The sequence below is a fragment of the Plecotus auritus genome (genome assembly GCF_963455305.1).
Source record: "Plecotus auritus genome assembly, chromosome: 3".
NCBI lineage: Eukaryota > Metazoa > Chordata > Mammalia > Chiroptera > Vespertilionidae > Plecotus > Plecotus auritus.
In genome coordinates, this window is record NC_137772.1 from 220,372,979 (window position 1) to 220,395,713 (window position 22,735).

The window sequence follows — 22,735 nt, forward strand, 5'->3', positions numbered from 1 at the left end:
CTTCCCCAGGACTCACGTATCCAGACTTTCTGACATCTCCTGGACCCATCCTAGGGCTAAGAAGGCAGGGTGGCTAATTCTCAAGAATGTACCTTTTACTATAAGAACTTTTCTTTCTTCTCTGGAACACTTCTGGGTTTTTGCCTAGCTCTGTTTGCAGTTTGTATATTCTAAGATCCTTGAATAAATCTTTATCTTCATTTCTAGCCAAAGCCTTTCCAGGGGTCCTCAAACTTTTTAAACAGGGGGCCAGTTCACTGTTTCTCAGACCGTTGGAGGGCCAGACTATAGTTTAAAAAAAAAAACTATGAACAAATTCCTATGTGCACTGCGGGCCCGAGACGAGTCAGCTGCTAAGCAAGGACAGGCAGCGGCACCCGGCGGGCCAGATCAATGTACTCGGCGGGCCGCATGTGGCCCGCGAACCGTAGTTTGAGGACCCCTGCCTAGACTCTTCTCAAGTTCATTCAACATACCCACAAACCTTTCTGTAAGGTGGACAAAGAGGACATCCCTATTTTATAGGTGAGGAGCTGAAACCAGAGAGATAAAGGAATTGTTCATCGATGTCTAGCTTTCTTGGGACTAGGGCTGTCTGTGTCCAGGCCAATGTTCTTTCCTCTTATTCAACCCAGTTAAGTTTACAGTGCCCTCAGAGCACCATTGTGAGGTTCACCACTGTACTATATAAAGGAAAATGTTATTTGAACTCCTCTGCCCCATAACTGCTAAGGACATGTGCCAACTCCACTTGTAGCTAGAAGAAAATGAAGGAAAGAAATAAACATTGAACATGTACCATTTACCAAGTGCTTTATATATATTATACCATTTAGTTCTCCCTCCCAGGGCATTAGAAGGTAGATATTATTATACCCATTTGCAAATCAGTAAATTGAGGTCCTGAGATTTATGAGTTGTCCAAGGGTACAAGGCTAGAATGTTGAAGAACTGGGATTTGAACCTTGAAAAGTCCTCTCCCGCCGAAACTGGTTTGGCTCAGTGGATAGAGCGTCGGCCTGTGGACTGAAGGGTCCCGGGTTCGATTCCAGTCAAGGGCATGTACCTTGGTTGTGGGCACATCCCCAGTGGGAGGTGTGCAGGAGGCAGCTGATCGATCTTTCTCTCTCATCGATGTTTCTCGCCCTCTATTCCTGTCCCTTCCACTCTGTAAAATATCAATAAAATATATTAAAAAAAAAAAAAGTCCTCTCCATCATACTGCCTTTAAAAAAAACAACTAGTAGCTCTGTGCACGAATCCATGCACCAGTAGCTCTCTGCGGGGCCTGGCTGCTCCATGCCCGCTGCCCAGAGGCTCTCCGAGGCCCAGAGGCCCCTCTGCACCCCAGTCTGGCTAGAGGCCCTTGGCTGGGGTGGAACACTTGCCTCGTCGCCGTGGCGACGAAGCAAGCATTCTGCCAGGCAGCTCACACTGCCCACTCTCAGAGGCCGCCCTCCCCCGCCCCCCTGGGACTGGGGGACTCTGGCGGAGCTGAGAGGACTGGGTGCCACCATCTTGTGGCTATGGGCACCGCCATCTTTGTGATGGAGTGATGGTTAATTTGCATATTACCCTTTTATTAGATAGGATGAAGAGCCTGCTGGAAACTTGCTTAAACCAAAGCGTATAAGTGACATCTGGGTATTTAAACCTCATGCTTGCTGAATGTACCCTGAAATAACTATTATTTATCCCTCCTTTTTTTCCACGTAATAACTTCCAAAGTAGTCTTTATCCCTTCAGTCTCTCCTTGTAGAACCACGGTGCACAAGCTGCCTAAAGCACAATTCTCTTCACGTCTCTAAGATCTGCCTCCCCTTTGAGTTTGGGTAGCATCCGAACCCTTTGTCCTAGCAGTCAAGACCGTTGTCTTCCTCCTACACCACGAGGGTCTGGTCTTCAGGAAACCTAGTCTACTATTATGTCTGCATTGTCACAATCTTAATTTGAGCAGGACCCCTGAACATCTAGGGGTGGTTGCTACTGCTAATTTTTAAATCGACTTTGTTAAAGTATAAAGTATAAATTACACGGCCCGATTGGCTGTGTGTTTCAAGAACTACTTGTTATTTTGGATCAGAAGAATAGGATATGGGTTGAATGTGGACTCAGCGTCAGCCTCAGGGTTTTAGACTGGAACTTGGCTCTATGAAGTTGTATTCCCCCATAATTCCTGGCTCAGCAACTGGCACCAGCACATTGTAACTATTTGACTGACTGAATGAATGAATGAATGAATGAGTAAAGATAGTCCAGCCCAGTGATGAAGGCCATCAACTTTGGAGCTGTAAATATGTGGGGCTATGGCTTTGAGCAAGTCATTTTACTTGCTAAGCCTCAGTTTCCTCATCTGTAAAATGGAGGTAACAGTGGTACCTAAATCATATGATTATCACGGGACCAAATGATATGATGTGAGTAAAGCCCCTAGTTTTGAGCTTGGCACAAATTTAGTGCTCAAAAAGGGATACCTATTGATGTTATTATAAAAAAGGGTAGGATGCATGCAAATTCTACCCAACAATGGGCATATCACACTGGCTTGAACTTGACCTAAGGCTAAAGCTTTCATACACAAGCCATTTATATTTGGTCAATCAGCAAATAAAACATGAAGCACTAGATGAGAGACAAAGAAACTACCTCTGTTTGCCTTGTGGGAAAAGCTTCTGCCTGGAAAGCCAGGGACTTGGGTTTTAAGTCCTGTCCAGCCCAAACTTACCTCATGATTTGGGAGTGTTTCCTTTCTTTGGGCCTCAATCTTCCCATAAGAAGGTTTTGTTCTAGGTCAGATAATGACACTGGGTCAAGCCAGATTCATCAGGTTGGCTTTCTTTTTTTTTTTTTTTAATATTTGTTTAATTATATCTGTATTGATTTCAGAGAGGAAGGGAGAGGGAAAGAGAGAGAATCATTGATTGGTTGCCTCCTGCACATCCCCTACTGGGGATCAAGCCCGCCACCCAGGCATGTGCCCTTGACCAGAATCAAACCCGGGACCCTTCAGTCCACAGGCTGACGCTCTATCCACTGAGCCAAACTAGCTAAGGCAGGTTGGCTTTCTTTTCATTCTTTCCATCATCCCGTTGGCCTTTACAGTATTTTAGAGTAATTTGAACTGGTTGCCAACATATAAAAATTGAGAGCTTTCACATAAAATTTTCGATTTCCAGATTCTCTTTAAAATGGGAAAGTATGGCGATATAGGACCAGCTCTCCCACATGACAACAGTTGGTGGGAGCTGCACAGCAGCTTTCCCCTTCAGATGGGGAATGGTGTTCTGGTTCGCCACAGTCCCCACTGCTCTCTGGTACCTTCCCATTGAGGCCTAAAGGCAGTTGCCACTTATTGTCATACTTGTGCTATTGTTTTTCCTATGTAGAGTTAAGAGGAAATTAATATATTTCTTGTCTTTATGAAACGTGGAATAATGAAAATGTGTGTAGGGAAATTATCTAGTATCTGAAAATACGATGTGGCGATTATGTGACTTTTTAATATGCTGGAGAATTTCTTTTTAAAAAAATATATTTTTATTTATTTCAAAGAGGAGGGGAGAGAGATAGAAACATCGATGAGAAACATCCATTGGTTGTCTCCTCCACACTCCCTACTGAGGCTCCAGTCCACAATCCAGGCATGTGCCCTGATGGGGAATTGAACCAGCAATTTCTTGGTTTATGGGTCAATGCTCAACCACTGGGCCACACCAGCCAGGCTAGGCTGATGATTTTTGACAAATGTATACATTCATGTAACAATCACCCCAATCAAGAACATGACAACTGTATTTTTAACAATTTGAGAACTGTTATTTTAGGCTACAGAGAGAGGGCTACAGATTTTCAGACAAGTAATTGAATATTTATTTATGGGCAAGAACAATATTCTTCCATGTCAATGGTGAAAGAAGGCATACAACCTCCCTGGCCAGGTTACTCAGTTGGTTCGAGTGTTGTCTTGTGCACTGTAAGATTGAGGGTTCGATTCCAAGTCGGGAGCATGTTTCTCTCCTGCCGCCTTCCTTCCTTTCTTTTTTAATATATATATATATATATATATATATATATATATATATATATTATTGTTTTTTTTACAGAGAGAAGGGGAGAGGGATAGAGAGTTAGAAACATCGATGAGAGAGAAACATCGATCAGCTGCCTCCTGCACACCTCCTACTGGGGATGTGCCCGCAACCAAGGTACATGCCCTTGACCGGAATCGAACCTGGGACCTTTCAGTCCGCAGGCCGACGCTCTATCCACTGAGCCAAACCAGTTAGGGCCTGCCGCCTTCCTTTCTTTCTCAAATCAGTAAGCATATGTTTGGGTGAGGATTAAACAAAGAAAAGAACTAAGGGATACAACTAACGTGGTCAGGAAAAAGCTTGCTACTTCGCTGTTTTTCTCCTATCTAATGGACTCCTATACCAGAAGATCTTTAAGGATGCTTCTAGTTCTGATTTATAAAGACTGAGCTACTGCTCTCGCAGGGCCCACACGTTATTGCAGTAAAGGAGGGTAGAGAGGGGCTGGTGAGATGGACCATGCTCAGGAGAGTGAGACAAATAGGACAGTAAGGGAAGGGAACTACAAACACGAAGTTCTTGGGAAGTGAAGCTTGAAATGAGCCCAGCTGCAGAGCCCAGGCCGACTGTAAAATATAACTAATGGCTTCTCTGAGTCAGAGAAGTTCCTGCCTCAAATCCCAGGCAAGATATGAAGAGAATCAGGGCAGTTTTTCCGCCGCTGAATTCTCTCAACAACTCCCCCAGGTAAAATCCAAGAGCTTTGGTCTGTCTGATGGAAGGTTCTTCCCCTTTGAAGAACTGTGTTTTCATTAGCAAGGGAGCCTTGCAAAATTGCCCTGTTTTCAGAAATGTCCTAGTCTGTAATGGAGTTCCAGCTGTTTTCAGATCAAAGTTGCATTTCTAAGCAGACTCCATGTGCTGCCACGCAATGGCCTGTTTCAACTCAAAGCAATTCTGCAAATACGGATTGAAAATTGGAAGCAGGAGAGTGAGGTAGCTATTACAATACAAGGGAGATGATGGAGGCCGGGATAAGAATGATAGCGACACGGTGGTGAGAATTGAGCCTGGGGAGATTTTGAAGATAGAGCCGCAAAATGCAGATGCATCAAGTGTGTGGTGTAAGAGTCAAGTCAAGCATGGTTCTGCAGGCTTTGTCCTGAGCAACTAAAAGAATGAAGTTGCCCTTAACTAAGATGGGGAAACTGGGAGGAACAAGGTTGGGGCAGAAAATCAGAAGCTCGGTTTGGGCATGTTAAGTTTGAGGTGCCAATTAGACTTCCAGATACTCACTTGGGCCATGAGCCCACTTCAGGGGTAGGTCCAGGATGGAGATATGTGGGGAGTCAACAGCACATGGATGATATTTAAACCTGGTGGATTGGATAAGCCACCCTAGGAGTGAAGGTAGATCCATCAAGAAGAGACCAACCCCAGAATGGCAGGCAGAAGCGGTTAGGGGCAATCAGGAAGGCAGGCAGGCGAGCAGTTGGGAGCCAGCAGTCCTGGATTGTGAGAGAGATATGCAACTGCCCACCGGGATCGGGCCTAAACGGGCAGTCGTACATCCCTCGATGGGTCCCAGATTGGAAAGGGTGCAGGCTGGGCTGAGGGACACCCTCCCCCCATGCACGAATTTAGTGATTAGAAAGGTGAGGACGAATCAACAAAAGAAAGGGAGAAAGTGTAGCCAATGAGGAAGGTCTTCTCAGAGCCTTTACTCTTCTTTAAATTAGTAAGGGGGAGAGGTAGTCATAAATTTTAAAAATGTATGTTAGATGGTTATAAATAAAGGATTCAAGTTTCTGGTGACCGAAGCTTACATGAAGAATAAAGAATAGAAAATTTCAAAACCAAAACTTGGTAGGAAAGAGAATATTTAGAACAAGGAATTACAACACAAATCATGGGAAAAAGCATGCAATTACAAGTTGCAATTTGTAATTTTATTTTATCTCTTTTTTGTTTGTTTGTTTTACGGTGGGGTATGGCCACTACTTCCTGTGAAGGAGGTCTCAGCTCTGGTGTGGGCTGGGGGTGCAGCCATGGACCTCCGAGCCATGGCAATTTGCAATTTAAAAAAACATGACAAATAGCATAAACATCACAAAATTTAGAAAAGAAATGTATTTGTTAATTTTCTTAAACACTTCCATTGTAATTTCTTCTATTTTAATTTGATACACCATGATCACCTTTAAAATATATACATATATATATATACATATATAATTGATTTTTATTTTTCTTTATTTTTAAAAATATATTTTTATTGATTTCAGAGAGAGAGAGAGAGAAAACATCAATGATGAGAGAGAATCATTGATTGGCTGCCTCCTGCACACCCCCTACTGGAGATTGAGCCGCAACCTGGGTATGTGCCCATGACCAGAATCGACCCTGGGATGTTTCAGTCCGCAGGCTGACGCTCTATCTACTGAGTCAAACCAGTTAGGGCTATATAATTGATTTTTAGAGAGAGGGGGAGGGAGAGGGAAAGAGAAACAAGAGAGCAGAACATCAATTGGCTGCCTCCTGCATGCCCCCTACTGGGGATCAAGCCTCTAATCTTTTGGTGCATGGGAAGATGCCCAACCAACTAAGCCACATGGGCCAGGGATGATGGACTCTTTTTATGACAACAATTTTGTGTCATCAAGATAAATAAATAAATCCCAACAAAAATGGCGGCAGCCACAGAGCTGGAGAGAGCAGGAGGCTAGGGTTGCCCCTGGCGATGGAGGATGCCAAGTTTCTGCAGCCCTGGCCTGCCTTGGCCTCTGCTTAAGGCTACCAAGTTTCAGTTATAGAAGATAAATAAATCCCAACAGAAATGGCTGCCGCCATGAAGCAAGCAGAAGGCTTGGCTCCGCTCCAGGCTACAAAGTTTCAATTGTAGAAGATAAATAAATCTCAGATACCAGGGCCTCCACTTGGGTCGCCGGGGGGCGTGGCCGGCCTGCAAACCACCACAGGCCCCTCCCCCAGGCCCCTGTTTGGTGTGCTACAGAATTTTATTAATTAGTTTGTGTGCCATGAGATGAAAAAGGTTGAAAATTGCTGCTCTAGTATGTTAGGCCGATTTTTTTTTTTTTTTTTACTGATAATTTAGAAAAACTCTGACTTCACAATTCCTTTTTAGTAATGTCATGAACATTTTGAGAATTGTCAGAGTTGGGGCAACCCTATCAAATTTTTGTCTTACATGAACTGTAAGGTTCCAGGTAATTTCAAGCTTTCCAGTGCCCTGATTAACCTTAAACATTCCTTTCATTGAGGACACTCAATGATCACAGTGGATGGTAGGCATATCTTACACATGAAGACCAGCAATAACTTAACTGTACACATAAATGTATTCTACTAAACTGAAATGTTCCCAATTGGATATCCTCTAGCTGGATCTCAAATGCCACTAAGCACAAAGGAAAGTATTCCAGAGAGGAATCCAGTAGAAAGAGCAGTTTTAAGTGATTGCAGTAAAAATATTACTTTTGCAAATTTTACAGAAACATTGGATAATGGGAGCAAATTGCTGGGAACCCTCCTTGAGCCATGGCAGAGTCCCAGGGAACTGAGGGAACCCTAAAGCTTGAGCTTTTGTTCCATGATGGTACCATCTTTTGGTGATAGTGCAAAGAGGGAACACAAAACAAAACCCTGGCGCAGGGAGTTGGGACATGGTGCTACAATCCTACATACTAAAAGGCTAATATGCTGCCGAAACCTTTTGGCTCAGTGGATAGAGCGTCAGCCTGCGGACTGAAGGGTCCCGGGTTCAATTCCGGTCAAGGGCATGTACCTTGGTTGCGGGCACATCCCCAGTAGGGGGTGTGCAGGAGGCAGCTGATCGATGTTTCTCTCTCATTGATGTTTCTGGCTCTCTGTCCCTCTCCCTTTCTCTCTGTGAAATATCAATAAAATATATTTTAAAAAAATAAAATAAAAGGCTAATATGCAAATCGACCCAACAGCAGAATGATTGGTCGCTATTATATGCACTGACCACCAGGAGGCAGATGCTCAATGGAGGAGCTGCCCTCTGGTGGTCAGTGCTCTCCCACAGGGGGAGCCCCGCTCAGCCAGAAGCCGGACTCATGGCTGGCAAGGGCAGTGGCAGTGGCAGGGGCAGGAGCCTCTCTGCTGCAGCGCTAAGGATGTCTTGACTGCCGGCTTGTCAGTCAACATCCACTGAGGGCTTCTGGACTGTGAGTAGGCCTCTAGTTCTAAATAGGATGCGCTGAGTCGCTGATATCAGAGCAAACAATTGAAGGGGATGGAGCCAGCCTTGCGGATATCTGGTAGGACCTCTTAGACCAGGTAACTGTGAATACAAAAGTCCCAAGGTTGAGCTTGGGACTATGAACCAGGAGGTCATGGTTCCATTCCAAGTCAGGGCACATGCCGGGGTTCCGGCTCCATCCCCAGTGTGAAGTGCGCAAGTAGGCAGCCTACAATGATTCTCTCTCATCATTGATCTATCTCTCCCTCTCCCTTCCTCTCTGAAATCAATTAAAAAAATGGCATATATATATATATATATATATATATATATATATATATATATATATATATATATATATATAAAGCCCTGAGACGCAGTTTGCCGCGCTGGGAAAAGCTAGGAGGCCTAGCTTTGTGTCAAGAGGATGCGGAGGCTAGGGCTCAGGGAAGGTGAGCCATGCTCCTGACACACAGCAAATCAGTGGGAGTGCAAGGACTGGAATCCAGCTTTCCACTACGTGTTGTGGACGGACAGACGGCTGAGCGAAGTCTTTTGACCCACATGCCGGTTTCTGTTGCTTTATAACCCCGTCCCTAGCTCGAGGGCTTCCCCGGGACGCAAACCCACAGTCCCGCGGGATTCCGACACCACCCACAGCCTGAGCACGTGCGTGGGACCCAGGACTCCCTCCAGGACCTCACACCAGAGCTGGCCTCATCTTTGCCTGCTCCAACCTTAACGTCCAAAATCGAGAGGCGCCTTTTCTCAATGCCCTTCCTCTATGTAGGACCAACTCTCCACTTTTACACCCAGTAAGTTTAGTCTTTTGAGGCCGGAACGTTGGAAGACATTTGTCACCGCAGGCAAACCGTTTATACCTAAATCCAACTTCAAGCCCTCTCGTATCCGAATTTCCCTTCACGCGAGGAATCGGCCCGACTAAAGCTGCCAGCCATCTTTTGTGTGGCAATACTTTGGGTTTCTTTGCCCATAATACATTATGCCGAAATATTTTATGTCCTTATTTCCAAATTTACGCAATGACTTCAGAGTCACTTTCCTCGTAAGGCCTCCATTTGAAGAAGAAAGAAAATTTAAGGTGTTTGTCGTTTTCGCCCTTCCTAACATGGCAGCCAGAGATTGTCTGTGGTCCCGGCAAGGCTTCCGGGTTCTGGGCGGGCCCGGGCGGGGCTGGACTTCCGGTCTCGCAACGCAGGCGCAGGATACTCTTTCCGCTCTCTCCCACAGTGTTCGCGAGCCTCGCAGTCATGTCTTACCCCGCCGATGATTACGAGTCTGAGGTAACATGGCCCTAAGCGGGTGCTGGGCTCCGCCACGGGGGCTGGGCTCTCTGGGAGCGGGGCCCCGCGGTGAGACGGGGCCCGGCGGACTCTGGGAGCCCTCGCGGGCCGGGACCAGCTCCTGCCTGCCGCCTGGCCCGCGCGCCCTCATGCTGCTGCCACCCCTCCCGGCTCCTCATCAGCCCTCTCTGCCCGCCCACTTCCCGAGTCCGGTCCCCTCGTCCTCTTTTTAAGGTCGGGGACGGAAGCTGGCTATGGGTGCTGTGTTTCTGTAATCGAGCACTTCTTATATTTTGGGCTCAGTCTCGTCAAATTCTGCTGATTCCTAGCTTTGCTCTACCTTACAACACCGCAACGTTGTGTTGTCATTGTATGTTTAGTCTCTCTTTGCAGGCATGCGAATTTCTGGAAGCCAGGGACTGTTTCATCCAACTTTGTACCCTTAATACCCTGCTTGACACACCAGCCCTAGAACGAGCATTTTGGGTTCACGCCTTGGTGACTGCTCCTGTCTTTCTCGTTAACAGGCCGCCTATGATCCCTATACTTACCCAGGCGACTATGACATGCACACAGGTGAGACTCGGAGTTTGTCTGGTTCGCTGGGTGCTTACAAGGATGGGCCCCTTTATTAATGTCTGGGAACAGCGCTGACGGGGAGCCTGTTTAAAACTGCTGCTTGATGTCTAGGTTGGAGTCAGTTCTTAGCTCTCAGCAGGAGCGTGGTGTAGAGCCTGCTAAACCACGCCTTTCTCATGGTCTACCTGAAACCCTAGGAGGGAAGGACTCCTGTCCTGGCTGTGATTTTGTTGTTCAAACTGTTAGCCGAAGGAGAAAATCTTGTAAACAAAATTACAGTGATTCAAACCAAGCCCAAATGAAATCTTTTGTGAAGGTTTTTGAAAGTTTCTTGAAATGTCATAGTGACTTGGTTTGGCTTAGTAAGTGCCATGCATTGTTCTGGGTACTTTGTGTGAAGGGTTTCATTTAGTCCTCACAACCGTTCTGTGAAGCATGTATATTAATGTTGTCTCCATTTTACAGGGGAGAAAACTGAGCACAGAGAAGTTTAGTTCCTCGTACCAAATCACATAGGTAGAAAATGGCAGTAATTTATTCATTCAAGTAATATTAAATACCTACTTCTTACTCTCCCTTTCCACAGTCTTCCCCCCTCCTGCAACACACACCACTCTTCTAGGTCCTGAGGGTACATCTGCATACAAGACAGACAAGGTTCTTCCCCACGTAGACTTTAGCTTCTAGTGGGAGAAACAGATAATAAGTAACTTTGGTGGTAAATGTTGTGAAGAAATAGGGTGATGGGATTGGGAGTGCTTTGGGGAAGATTACATCTGAGTATTTAAAGGGGGCATTATATCCTATTTTATAAGATTGAGCTTAGTTTGGATGATGATGGTCTCGCCCTTTTGTTATATATGTGGGCTTGAAAGCACTTTGTAAAATAATTTATTTATTATATCCAACCTCTAGGAGATCCAAAGCAGGATCTGGCTTATGAACGTCAGTATGAACAGCAGACCTATCAGGTGATCCCCGAAGTGATCAAAAACTTCATCCAATATTTCCACAAAACCGTGTCAGATTTGATCGACCAGAAGGTGTATGAGCTACAGGCAAGTCGTGTCTCCAGTGACGTCATTGACCAGAAAGTGTATGAGATCCAGGACATCTATGAGAACAGGTATGGGCTGCTGGCTGACGGCACTGTACTGGACAGTACAGGCCGATGAGAGAGTAGGTTAGCCCAGCATGTGGTCGGTATTATTCCCCTAGGAGAATGTGTAGTGAGAAAAACGGCTGGCACCCTGGGAAAGATGTTTTGAGGGGAGAGCAAAGAAAGAAGATAGCAGAGGAGACAGACAGTAAGTGAGCAAAGAAGCGTGAGAAAAGTAGGTAGTAAATCAGAAGTGTCAGGAACTAAAGAGAGAAGAGACTTTGAAGCAGGAAATGGTAAACAGATGCTAAGTGCTCTAAGGAGATTGAGGTGAGAAAGGAGCCACTTAAATTTGACAACTTAGAAGGTACTTTGGTAACCTTTTTTTAAAAAATATATTTTATTGATTTTTTACAGAGAGGAAGGGAGAGGGATAGAGAGTTAGAAACATCGATGAGAGAGAAACATTGATCAGCTGCCTCCTGCACATACTGGGGATGTGCCCACAACCAAGGTACATGCCCTTGACCGGAATCAAACCTGGGACCCTTCAGTCCTTAGGCCGACGCTCTATCCGCTGAGCCAAACCAGTTAGGTCTACTTTGGTAACCTTGACAAAGTCAGTTTCAGTGGAATGGTGGAGGCAGAAGCCAGGTAACGGTGGGACGGGAGAAATGGGGGTTGAGAAAGGCGAATTTATAAGTGCAGAGGACTTGCAGGGTCATGGAGACACTTTGTTTTGTTTGTGTGTTTTGAAGGGGGATGTGAGCGTGTTTGAAGGGGGATGTGAGCGTGTTTGAAGGGGGATGTGAGCGTGTTTGAAGGGGGATGTGAGCGTGTTTGAAGGGGGATGTGAGCGTGTTTGAAGGGGGATGTGAGCGTGTTAATTGGAGAAAAGGGAGAGATGGGGCTTGAGGAGAGTCAGGGACGTTGAAGTAGCTGCTGAAGGAATCAGGAGAAAGAAAACGAACATAACCCTCTCGTGGGGCTGTGAAGCATGTTGGACGGCAGTGTGTGGGTTGGATGCTCTAGGTCAGCTGTGGCACCAGACTTCAACAAACTGATTTTTTATGTTTATTTTTTATTTTATAACTGTTTTTTTCCATGTTTGGAGAGAGGGAGGAGGCACAGTACTCTAGCAAGTGGAAATAGTATTGCTAAGGGAGCGAGGAGGAGAATCTGAAAAGCAGTTCTCAAATCAGGGATTAGCAAGCACCTAGAGTTCATGATGCAGAGGCAGGAGATGATCCTGAAGAGCTGGTGGTGCCTAACTGATAGAAAAGGGTAGTTTACTGTATTAAGAAAGATTGTCTGAGGTAGGGCTGGGTTGAGGAAAGTTGTAGACTTGGATGGCTCTGGCCCTGGCTTTATTTCTGTGAAATCTTCCCCTTTCTGAGCCAGAGGTCCTCGTCTATAAAATGTGAGAGTTGCCTCTCGGGTCCTTTTTGTTTTCAAATTCTAGAATTATTCTGCTTGGTTTTCAGCTGGACGAAGCTGACAGAAAGATTCTTCAAGAATACACCTTGGCCTGAGGCTGAAGCCATTGCTCCACAGGTTGGCAATGGTAGGTGTGAGCTCTTTGTCTTGTGTGCTGGATAGGATCCTGTGACTGGGGGTCATTAGAAGCTCAGAATGATCTATATCTGTTTTGCTCACCATTTTATTTCCCTAGGGCTTGGTACATAGTACCCCCTTGGTAAGTAACTTGTTGAATGAAGGTTGAATAGTAAAGAGGACAGAGATCTCTCGCACATGAAATGAAGATCTTTTATCTTTTTTGTTTCGTTAATCCTCACACAAGGATATTTCTTTCCTTTGATATTGATTTTTTTTTTTTTTTTTTTTTTAGAGAGAGAATAGAAGGGGAGGGAGATTGAGACACACACATCAGTTGGTTACCACCCGTACCGCTCTGACCAGGGCCAGGATCAAATCAGTAACCCAGGTGTGTGCCCTTGACTGGGAAGTGAACCTGTGACCCTTCCTTTGGCGCTCAGGCTGACATTCTGAACACTAAGCCACACTGGCCAGGGCGAGATCTTTGATATTGTTTCCATTTCCCTCTGTAATTTGGGGGTTCCTTATGTGACTCTGGGATGGGCTCCCCAGCCTTCCATCTTTCACTTTCTTGATGGTGTCTTTTATATATGAGTAGTGGCCCGGTGCACGAATTCGTGCACATTGAAAGGAAATTAATTAGAAGAAATATTTTAATATCATTATTCACCCTTTATAATAGAAGTGTCAACCAAATTCACAATCGACAATGACAGATGGAAACACACAGGTGCAATTGGCACCAGCGAGAGCTTTATATGTATCACGCATGAGCAAGTCAACTTAGCCTTTTATAGATATAGATGTGAAGTAGGACGGTCTAACTTCATTCTTTTGCATGCGGCTATTCAGCTGTTCTAGCACCAATTTTGAAAAGACCAAGCTCTCCCCCTTGAATTGCCTTGGCACAGTTGTCGAAATTGGTTATCATGTAATTGTAAAGGTTCATTTCTGGACTTTGAATTTGATTCCATTGATCTATATGCCTAGCTTTAGGCTTGTACTCGTACTACACTGTCTTTTTTTAAATTTTTTAATGTTTTCATTGATTTTTAGAGAGAGAGAGGAAGGGAGAGGGATAGAGAGTTAGAAACATCAATGAGAGAGAAACATCATCAATTGTCTGCCTCCCGCAACCTGGGCATGTGCCCTGACCAGGAATCAAACCCTGACTTCTTGGTTCCTGGGTTGACACTGAGCCACATGGGCTGGGCATGTACTATACTTTCTTGATTACTGTAGCTTTGCAGTAAGTTTTGAAATTGAGAGGTGTTTTTTTTTTAAAGATTATTTTGATTTTTCTTAATTTCTTGGATTTCCATATGAATTTTAGGATCAGCTCATCAATTCCTACAAAAAAGTCAGTTGGGATTTTTATAGGGATTGTATAGAACTTGAAGACCAATTTGAGGGAGTATTGTCATTTTATTTTATTTCTATTTTTTATTTTTTCTTCTTTTGGAGTATTGCTATTTAAAAAATATTTTCATTGCCGTAGCCAGTTTGACTCAGTGGATAGAGCATCAGCCTGAGGACTGAAGAGTTCAGGTTTGATTCCGGTCAAGGGCACATGCTTGGGTTGCAGGCTCGATCCCCAGTAGGGGGTGTGCAGGAAGCAGCCCATCAATGATTCTCATCATTGATGTTTCTATCTCTCCCTCCCTCTTCTGTCCTCTCTGAAATCAATAAAAATATATATTATTTATTTTTTTATTTTTTTAAATATATTTTATTGATATTTTACAGAGAGGAAGGGAGAGGGATAGAGAGTCAGAAACATCGATGAGAGAGAAACATCGATCAGCTGCCTCCTGCACACCTCCCACTGGGGATGTGCCCGCAACAAAGGTACGTGCCCTTGACCGGAATCGAACCTGGGACCTCTCAGTCCGCAGGCTGACGCTCTATCCACTGAGCCAAACCGGTTTTGGCAATAAAAATATATATTAAAAAAAACAAGAAACATCAGTGATGAGAGAGAATCATTGATCGGCTGCCTCTTGCACGCCCCCTACCAGGGATGAAGCCCACAACCCACGTGTGTGCCCTGACCGGGAATTGAACCATGATCTTCTGGTTCATCACACGTCGATGCTCAAACACTGAGCCATGTCAGCTGGGCTGAAGTATTGCCATTTTAATATTAAGTCCTCTAGTCCATGGACACTGGATATCTTTCCATTTATCGAGGTCTTTAATTTCTTTTAGCAATGTTTTATAGTTTTCAATGTATATGTCTTGCACTTTTTTTTCAACTTACTATTAGTATCATCATCGTTACACAAGTTTAGAACTCACTCTGAAAAAAATGTTACTTTCTATGTTGTTCAGACCTTATACTCTATATAATATAGAGCCTATATTATAGAGCCTATTTGCTTATAAAGAATGTAATATTATTATATTAAGAACATTAGGAGTCTCATAATGTACTTTTAAACAGGTAAGGCTTCACTGTACACCAGGGTATAAAAGGAGATTTGGTATAAAAATTCCCCTTCCACTTCTGTCCTGAAGTCTTCAGTTTATCTCTCTGGGGCCATGTAGTGTTATCATTTATTTTTAATCTTTCTTGTGATACTCTATGCATATATATACAGATAGGAATACAGTTGACTTTTTAAAAAATATATATATATATTTTTATTGATTTTGGAGAGGAAGAAAGGGAGAGAGAGATAGAAACATCCATGATGCGAGAGAATCATGGATCGGCTGCCTTCTGCAAGTCCCCCATGGGGATCAAGCCCACAACCCAGGCATGTGCCCTTGACTGGAATCGAACCTGGGACCTTTCAGTTCGCAGGCCAACCCTCTATCCACCGAGCCAAACTAGCTAGGGCTGTTTTTTTTTTTTTGTTTGTTTTTTGTTTTTACTGTATTTACTGTCTAAAGTTTTACATATGTCTCATTTTCCCCCAATGCCATTCTCACCCTGGGCAAGCCCCCACTGCCCCAATGTCTGTGTCCATTGGTTTTGGTTATGCTAATATGCATGCATACAAGTCCTTTGGTTGCTCTCTAACCGCCCCCCCCCTGGCCATTTGTCTCTGGATCTATTCTTGTTCATCAAATTGCGTGCGTGAGATCACATCACATATGAGTGAGATAATGTGATACTTAACATTCTCCGACTGGCTTATTTTGCTTAGCATAATGCTCTCCAGTTCCATCCATGCTGTTGCAAATGGTAAAAGTTCCTTTTTTATAGCGGCATAGTGTTCTTTTGTGTAGATGTACCACTACAGTTGACTTTTGGAACAACGTACGGGTTAGGGGTGCCGACCTCCCACACAGTCAAATCTGCATATAACTTTTGATTCCTCAGAAACTTTTGTTTCCTTTATGATTCCCCAGTGACGTATCAAATGGCACAGATCAATGCATATAGTTGATCCTTTTCATCTACAGACTCCCGACCACAATAAAAAAATTGTACAGGTATTTACTGAAAAAATTCCATGTATAAGTGGACTTGCACAGTTCAAACTGTGTTGTTCAAGGCTTAACTGTACCTCTTTTGTTCCTCTTTCATATAAACTAAATGTCCCTTTTCATTTTTAAAAAGTGTATTCTGTTTTTGGAGAGTATTCTGCATCTTCAGCATTCCTAAGACCACCTCCAAGTTTGCTGATTTGCTGGGAGGACTCAGTACTCAGTGTGTAGTTGTCCCCACAGCTATCAGGGTTTATAGCAAAAGGATTCAGAGCAAAGTCAGCAAAGGGAAAAGGTGCATGTGCTGAAATCCAGAGGAAACCAGGCGCAAGTTCCAACAGTCCACTCCCGTGCAGTCACACAGGGGCACTTAATTCCTCAAGCAAGGAATTGGAAGGACGAGTGGAGGGGTGTGCCAGAGAAGCTTATTACAGGTTTGGTGTCCAGGGATTTTATCTGGGCTGGTCATGTAGGCACACACTCTGCCTAACATGTCCCAAGATTCCAGATTCCCAGAAGGAAAAGTCAGTGTTCAGAATAAACCATATTGTTGGGACAGTTTAGGCACAGCGGAGAGAGCCCCTTATCAGGGAGGTGGGAACCCTTCTGAAATCTAGGTTCCCAGATGCTAGCCAAGTTCCAACTAAGTCAGTGATACCCATGTATTTGCAATTTGGTAGGTAGCATCATATTGCTTTTCATGGAGTTACCATTTACTTATGTGCTGGTTTATTTAAGCAGCTGTACGGCAAATGTCTCTAATCGGTGAACAGAAATGGGCCTGAATTAAATTGATGAGGTTGAAAGAGTAAAATGAGAAATGAATTTTCTTTTTTAATTAAATTTATTGGAGTAACATTGGTTAATAACATTATATAAATTTCAGCTATACAATACAACATCTGTATAGTCTATTTTGTGCTCACTACCTGACGTCTAGTCTCTTTCCCTCGAGAAACAAATTTTCTTGTTGCATGTATTTTTAGGTGTAAGTGTTAGAGTTTAGCTGTTTAGTCTCTGAAATTACATGTATTCCTTTACTGCCCCCAAGGGGCTAAAACTGCCAGAATTCCCTAGTTGTTTTGTGCATTACTAAAGTACCCCTTTGCCATCTCTTTCAGATGCTGTCTTCCTGATTTTATACAAAGAATTATACTACAGGCACATATATGCTAAAGTCAGTGTGAGTATCTAAACGTTGCTGGCAGTTTTTGCTTTTGTTTTGTTTTAATATGTTTTATTGATTTGTTTTTTAGAGACAGTGGAAGGAAGAGGGATAGAGCGATAGAAACATCCATGATGAGAGAGGAACATCATTGATTGGCTGCCTCCTGCACGCCCCCCACAGGGTATCAAGTTCGCAACCTGGGCATGTGTCCTGACCGGGAATCGAACCAGTGGCCTCTTGGTTCCTGGCTCGATGCTCAACTGCTGAGCTACACCAGCCGGACTTCTGGCACGTTTTTTTTTTTTTTTTTTTTTTTAATATATTTTATTGATATTTCACAGAGAGGAAGGGAGAGGGACAGAGAGCCAGAAACATCGATGAGAGAGAAACATCGATCAGCTGCCTCCTGCACACCCCCCCCTGGAGATGTGCCCGCAACCAAGGCACATGCCCTCGACCGGAATCGAACCCGGGTCCTTTCAGTCCGCAGGCCGACGCTCTATCCACTGAGCCAAACCGGTTTCGGCTGTGGCACGTTTTTTAACTTTCTGCCCTTTTGTCCCTGGAACACAGTCACTGGTTTATATTGGTTCAGTGCCCAAGAGTGGTTGGCATGTTTTAAGAAATGGCAGTGGGAGAATTGAGTCTAGAAAGCTGGGTATTATTCCATACAAACTGTAGCACTGCATGGCCTGTCCATCCTTTTTAATTTTTCCATCCCCAGTTCTCCTTGGCTGGGCACTCATCATTATGCACTGGTTTGCAGGCTGCCATCCTAATAGTGTGTTCCAAGCACCTTGTGCTGCCTCTGCTTGGAATGCCCTTTTTCCCCTCAGTGCATTGCCACGGAGCCTCCTTCTCTCTGAAACATAAATAAAACTGTCACTGTTTGCCGGGCACAGTGCTGGGCTCTAGGAATACATCCACATATGTCTAATCCCAGTGATTCCGCAACATAGGCAAACTGAGGTGCAAAGAGGTTACTTTTTCTCAAATTTCTAGTTAAGTGACAAACTCGAACCCAGATCTGTCTTATTGTGACACCAGGGTTCTTTTTACCACATTGCCTCAACTTTGGGCACTTGCTTAATTCTTTTCTTCCTAATTTCTAAATTTTAGAGTGCCTGAAGCCTCTTAAAATACAATCTGCACTGCCCTGGCTGGTTTGCTCAGTGGTTAGAGTGTTGGCCCGTGCAATAAAGGGTCACAGGTTTGATTGCCAGTCAAGGGCACATACCTGGGTTGCAGGTTCGATCCTTGGCCCCAGTTGGGGTGTGTGTAGGAGGCAGCCAATCTATGTGTCTTTCCCATCGATGTTTCTTTCTCTCTTCCCATCTCCCTCCCTCCCTTCCACTCTCTCTAAAGATCAATGGAAAAAATATCCTTGGGTGAGTATTAACAACAACAAAAATAAAAATATCTGCAGTATTTATATACACCAGTGACTTAAAAATCTCTTAGGCTTCCGTCTTTCCAGATCCAGATTTTATTCTACTTTTCAACAGCTCCACTTGGCTGTCTAATAGTCAGCTTAAGTTTAACGTGCTTCAAATTGAACTCTTTATTTTCTCTCTAAACCTGTTTAACCCATGTTCATTATCTCAATAAACGATACCACCAGTCACCCAGTTACTTGGACTGAACACCTTGGTATCATTCTTTCTTTTTATTTTTTTTTAATTTTATTGATTTCAGAGAGGTAGGGAGAGGGAGAGAGAAAGAAACAAACATCACGGATGAGAGAGAATCATTGATCAGCTGCCTCTGCAAGTCCCCTACCGGGGATCAAGCCCACAACCCGGGCACATCCCCCAACTGGGAATTGAACCCTGACCTTCTGGTTCATAGGCCAATGCTCAACACTGAGCCACACTGTCTGGGCATTGGTATCAATCTTGACTTTTCTCTCGTTTGACATCAATCTTGCAGCAAATCTTGTTCAGCTGTACCTTCAACATACTTCTTGAAACCAACTACTTCTTTTACCACTGCTGCTATCCTAGTTCAAGGCATTACCATGTCACTAGAGGCCAGATGCACGAAAATTCGTGCAAGAGTTGGCCTTCCTTCTTTCGGCTGCCAGCACTGGCTTCCCTCCCTGGGCTGCTAATAGGCACCCGGGAACAAGGCTGCTTCCCTTGGGCTGCCCGCAGGCACCCAGGACCCAGGCTGGCTTCCCTCTCCTCTGGCCCCGGCTTTGTCAGGAAGGACGTGTGGAAACGTTCAGTCTAATTAGCATATTACCCTTTTATAATTATAGGTACCTGAACTAATGAGTAGTTGCTCAGCTGGTTTTGGTTTCCACTCTTGCCCACTTAAGTTTTTTTGTTGTTGTTAATCCTCATATAAGTTTTTGCACTGATTTTTAGAGAGAGTGGAAGGGAGAGGGAGAGGGAGAGAGAAACATGGATGTAAGAGAGACACTTCAATTGGTTGCCTCACACCCCACCCCTACTAGGGAATCGATCCTGCAACCAGGGTAGATGCCCTTGACCGAATCATCTGGGACCCTTCAGGCTGCGGGCCAACGCTTCATCCACTGAACCAAACTGGCTAGGGCCCAGATAATATTTTAGACTTTAAAGGACATAATGATCTCTCGAATTTATTCAGCTGTGTTGTAGACAATGAGTGGTCATGGCTGTGTTCCAATAAAACTTTACTAAAACAGGTGATGGTGGATTTGCTGACCTCCTGGCCTAGATTTTTTTTTTCTAGATTCTTGTTTGGACCTTAAATACCTCTTCATTCCTGGCCCGGTGTAGCCCAGTGTACCATTGTCTATTCTTACCTTAAAGCCCCACAGTTTTACCTTTTTGCCTTTGTTAGTACTGTTTTTGCTGAAACATCTTCCTTCCTCTGCTTTGCTGGATGTGCATGCCTGTTCCCTAACGTTTGGTTAAGGTTGTTGCCATAAAACCTGGTCATTGTGGCCCTGGCTAGGGTGGCTCAGTTGGTTGGGCCTCGTTCTGTGCATTGAAAGATGATTGGTTCAATTCCCAGTCTGGCACATGCCTGGGTTTCAGGCTTGATCCCCTGTAACGGGGCATGTAGGAGGCAGCCTATGGATACTTTGCTCTCTCGCATCAATGTTTCTCTCTCTTCTCTCCGCCTCTTCCTTCCTCTCTTTTAAAAAAAGAAAAAGGTAATAAAAACAAAAACCTGACCATTGTGGTCTGGTACTCAGTGTCTCTTGGAACTGTCAGCACTTTTTGTCTTCCCTCTTGCTGGAGAGCTCTTTGCATATTAAGAAGGAGAGAGCAGACATCAGTTCTCCTGTATTTGTTTTCAGTGGTCATGGGACACCATTAGTAACACATTAAAATTAATGGTCTATGTCCTGATGTCTCTGCTCTCTTTACAGGGGGGACCTTCCTTGGAACAGAGGTTTGAATCCTATTATAACTACTGCAATCTCTTCAACTACATTCTTAGTGAGTCTGGGGTTTGGCCAAGTGAGGGAGGGTATGAGGAGGCCTAGTATTGACCTCCAGCTCTTTTTAACAGGGTTTAATGTGCAGGTGGAGTGGGGATAATGCCTTATAATATAAAGTTTTTTAAAGATTTTTTTAGCCCTGGCTAGTGTGGCTCAGTTGGTTAGGCCTGTCCTGTGTACTGAAACGTTGCCGGTTCAATTACTGGTCAGGTCATATGCCCGATGCCTGGATTTCAGGCTCAGTCCCCAGTAGGGGTCCTGCAGGAGGAAGATGATGGATGTTTGGCTCCCACATTGATATTTCTCTTTCTCTCAAAAGCAATGAAAAAAAATCTTAAAAAAGAAAAAAAAAAGATCCTCGACAGGTTTTCTAGGAAGAGTATGGAAACTCATAACCTTTTTTTTTCTTTTTTTTTTTACCCAAGAATATGTTTTTATTGATTTTAGAGAGAGGAAGTGAGGGGAGAGAGAGACATCGACGTGAGAACAAAACGATCTGCTGCCTCCTTCACACCCCCCTACCGGGCATTGAGTTCACAATCTGGGCGTGTGCCCTGACTGGGAATCAAACTGGCACTTTCTGTGCATGGGATAAGGCCCATACAACTAAGCCACACCGGCTAGGGCATGACTTAGTCTTTTTAAGAGAGAAATTGTAAAATGTGCTCCGCAGCCTTACCAAGTGGGCAGAGCCCCTGCTTCTAGTCTGACTTTTCTGTGGTCTTCTGTGCAGATGCTGATGGTCCTGCTCCCCTTGAACTACCCAACCAGTGGCTCTGGGATATCATTGATGAGTTCATCTATCAGGTATCTGGTCAGCCCTTAGCCTCGTTTTAAATAACTGATTTGAGCAAGGAGTAGCTGTTACTGCCATTGCTTGTGTTATTAGAAAGGTGTGTGGTATAAAAATATGCCCATCATAGCCTGAACTGAAATGTCCCATGGCGGTGGACTCCTCTGTTGTGTTTTTATTTTATTTTTTATTTTGTTAAATTCTCACCTGAGGATATGTTTTTATTTTATTATTTTTAAAATATATTTTTATTGATTTCAGAGAGGAAGGGAGAGAGAGATAAAAACATCAATGATGAGAGAGAATCAATGATTGATTGCCTCTTGCACGCCCCCTACTGGGGATCGAGCCTGCAACCCAGGCATGTGCCCTTGACTGGAATCAAACCTGGGACCCTTCAGTCTGCAGGCCGACGCTCTATCCACCGAGTCAAACTAGCTAGGGCAGGATATGTTTTTATTGATTTTAGAGAGAGGGAAGCAGGGGAGAGAGGTCGTATAGGCCTCGACTGGAGGTTAAACCCACAAACTAGGTACTATGTGCCCTGACCAGGAATTGAACTCGTAGCCTTTTGGTGTATGGGCTGACGCTCCAACCAACTGAGCCACTCAGCCAGGACATGTCATGGTTTACTGAAGAGTCAGGCCTAAGAGCTCCAGGTAGGAACTTGGAAGTCAGGAGAGTTGAACTTTTACCAACCTCTTACCTGACCTTGAGAGGTGATGTGGCAGGAAGAAAGCGGGTCTTACAGGCTTTGGCGCCAGGTAGAGATGGCTCTAGTTTGGGGTGCCACCTCATAGCTCTGTCACAGTGACGTGCTATTTAAGCTTTCCAAGCCTCACTTTCCTACAAAGCAAAACTGATCTCTATCCTGATTGTGATAATGGTTACTTAAGTACATTCTAGATCAGAATAAAACAGAACATTTATCAAAATGGAAATCTTACCACCTCAGAGTACCATTGTTCATGTTCCACTGAGAACTGTGCCTGACGTAAAGCACTGCAGCTGTGGGACCTGGGGGTAAAAGTTCAAGTTTTACTGTTCACTAGCCCTGGACATTGGACAAATTACTAATCACACTGTCCCTTGGTTTCTCTAAATCAGG

At 44.3% G+C, this 22,735-nt stretch overlaps 1 protein-coding gene across 2 annotated transcripts in view; it reads left to right on the plus strand.

Moving 5' to 3' along the window:
- Positions 1-9,459: 9,459 nt before the first annotated feature.
- Positions 9,460-22,735, plus strand: part of EIF3L (eukaryotic translation initiation factor 3 subunit L) — a 29,576-nt gene continuing 16,300 nt past the window's right edge. The window contains exons 1-7 of one of the 2 annotated variants that reach the window (XM_080659978.1): positions 9,460-9,560; positions 10,088-10,136; positions 11,055-11,265; positions 12,723-12,802; positions 17,352-17,413; positions 20,763-20,832; positions 21,568-21,641. In XM_080659978.1, the coding sequence (XP_080516104.1) occupies positions 9,528-9,560; positions 10,088-10,136; positions 11,055-11,265; positions 12,723-12,802; positions 17,352-17,413; positions 20,763-20,832; positions 21,568-21,641 (579 nt within the window). In that variant the 5' untranslated portion in view covers positions 9,460-9,527. Of the gene's footprint in view, positions 9,561-10,087; positions 10,137-11,054; positions 11,266-12,722; positions 12,803-17,351; positions 17,414-20,762; positions 20,833-21,567; positions 21,642-22,735 lie in introns of those variants that run through there. The other variant, XM_080659979.1, reaches the window with a different exon arrangement.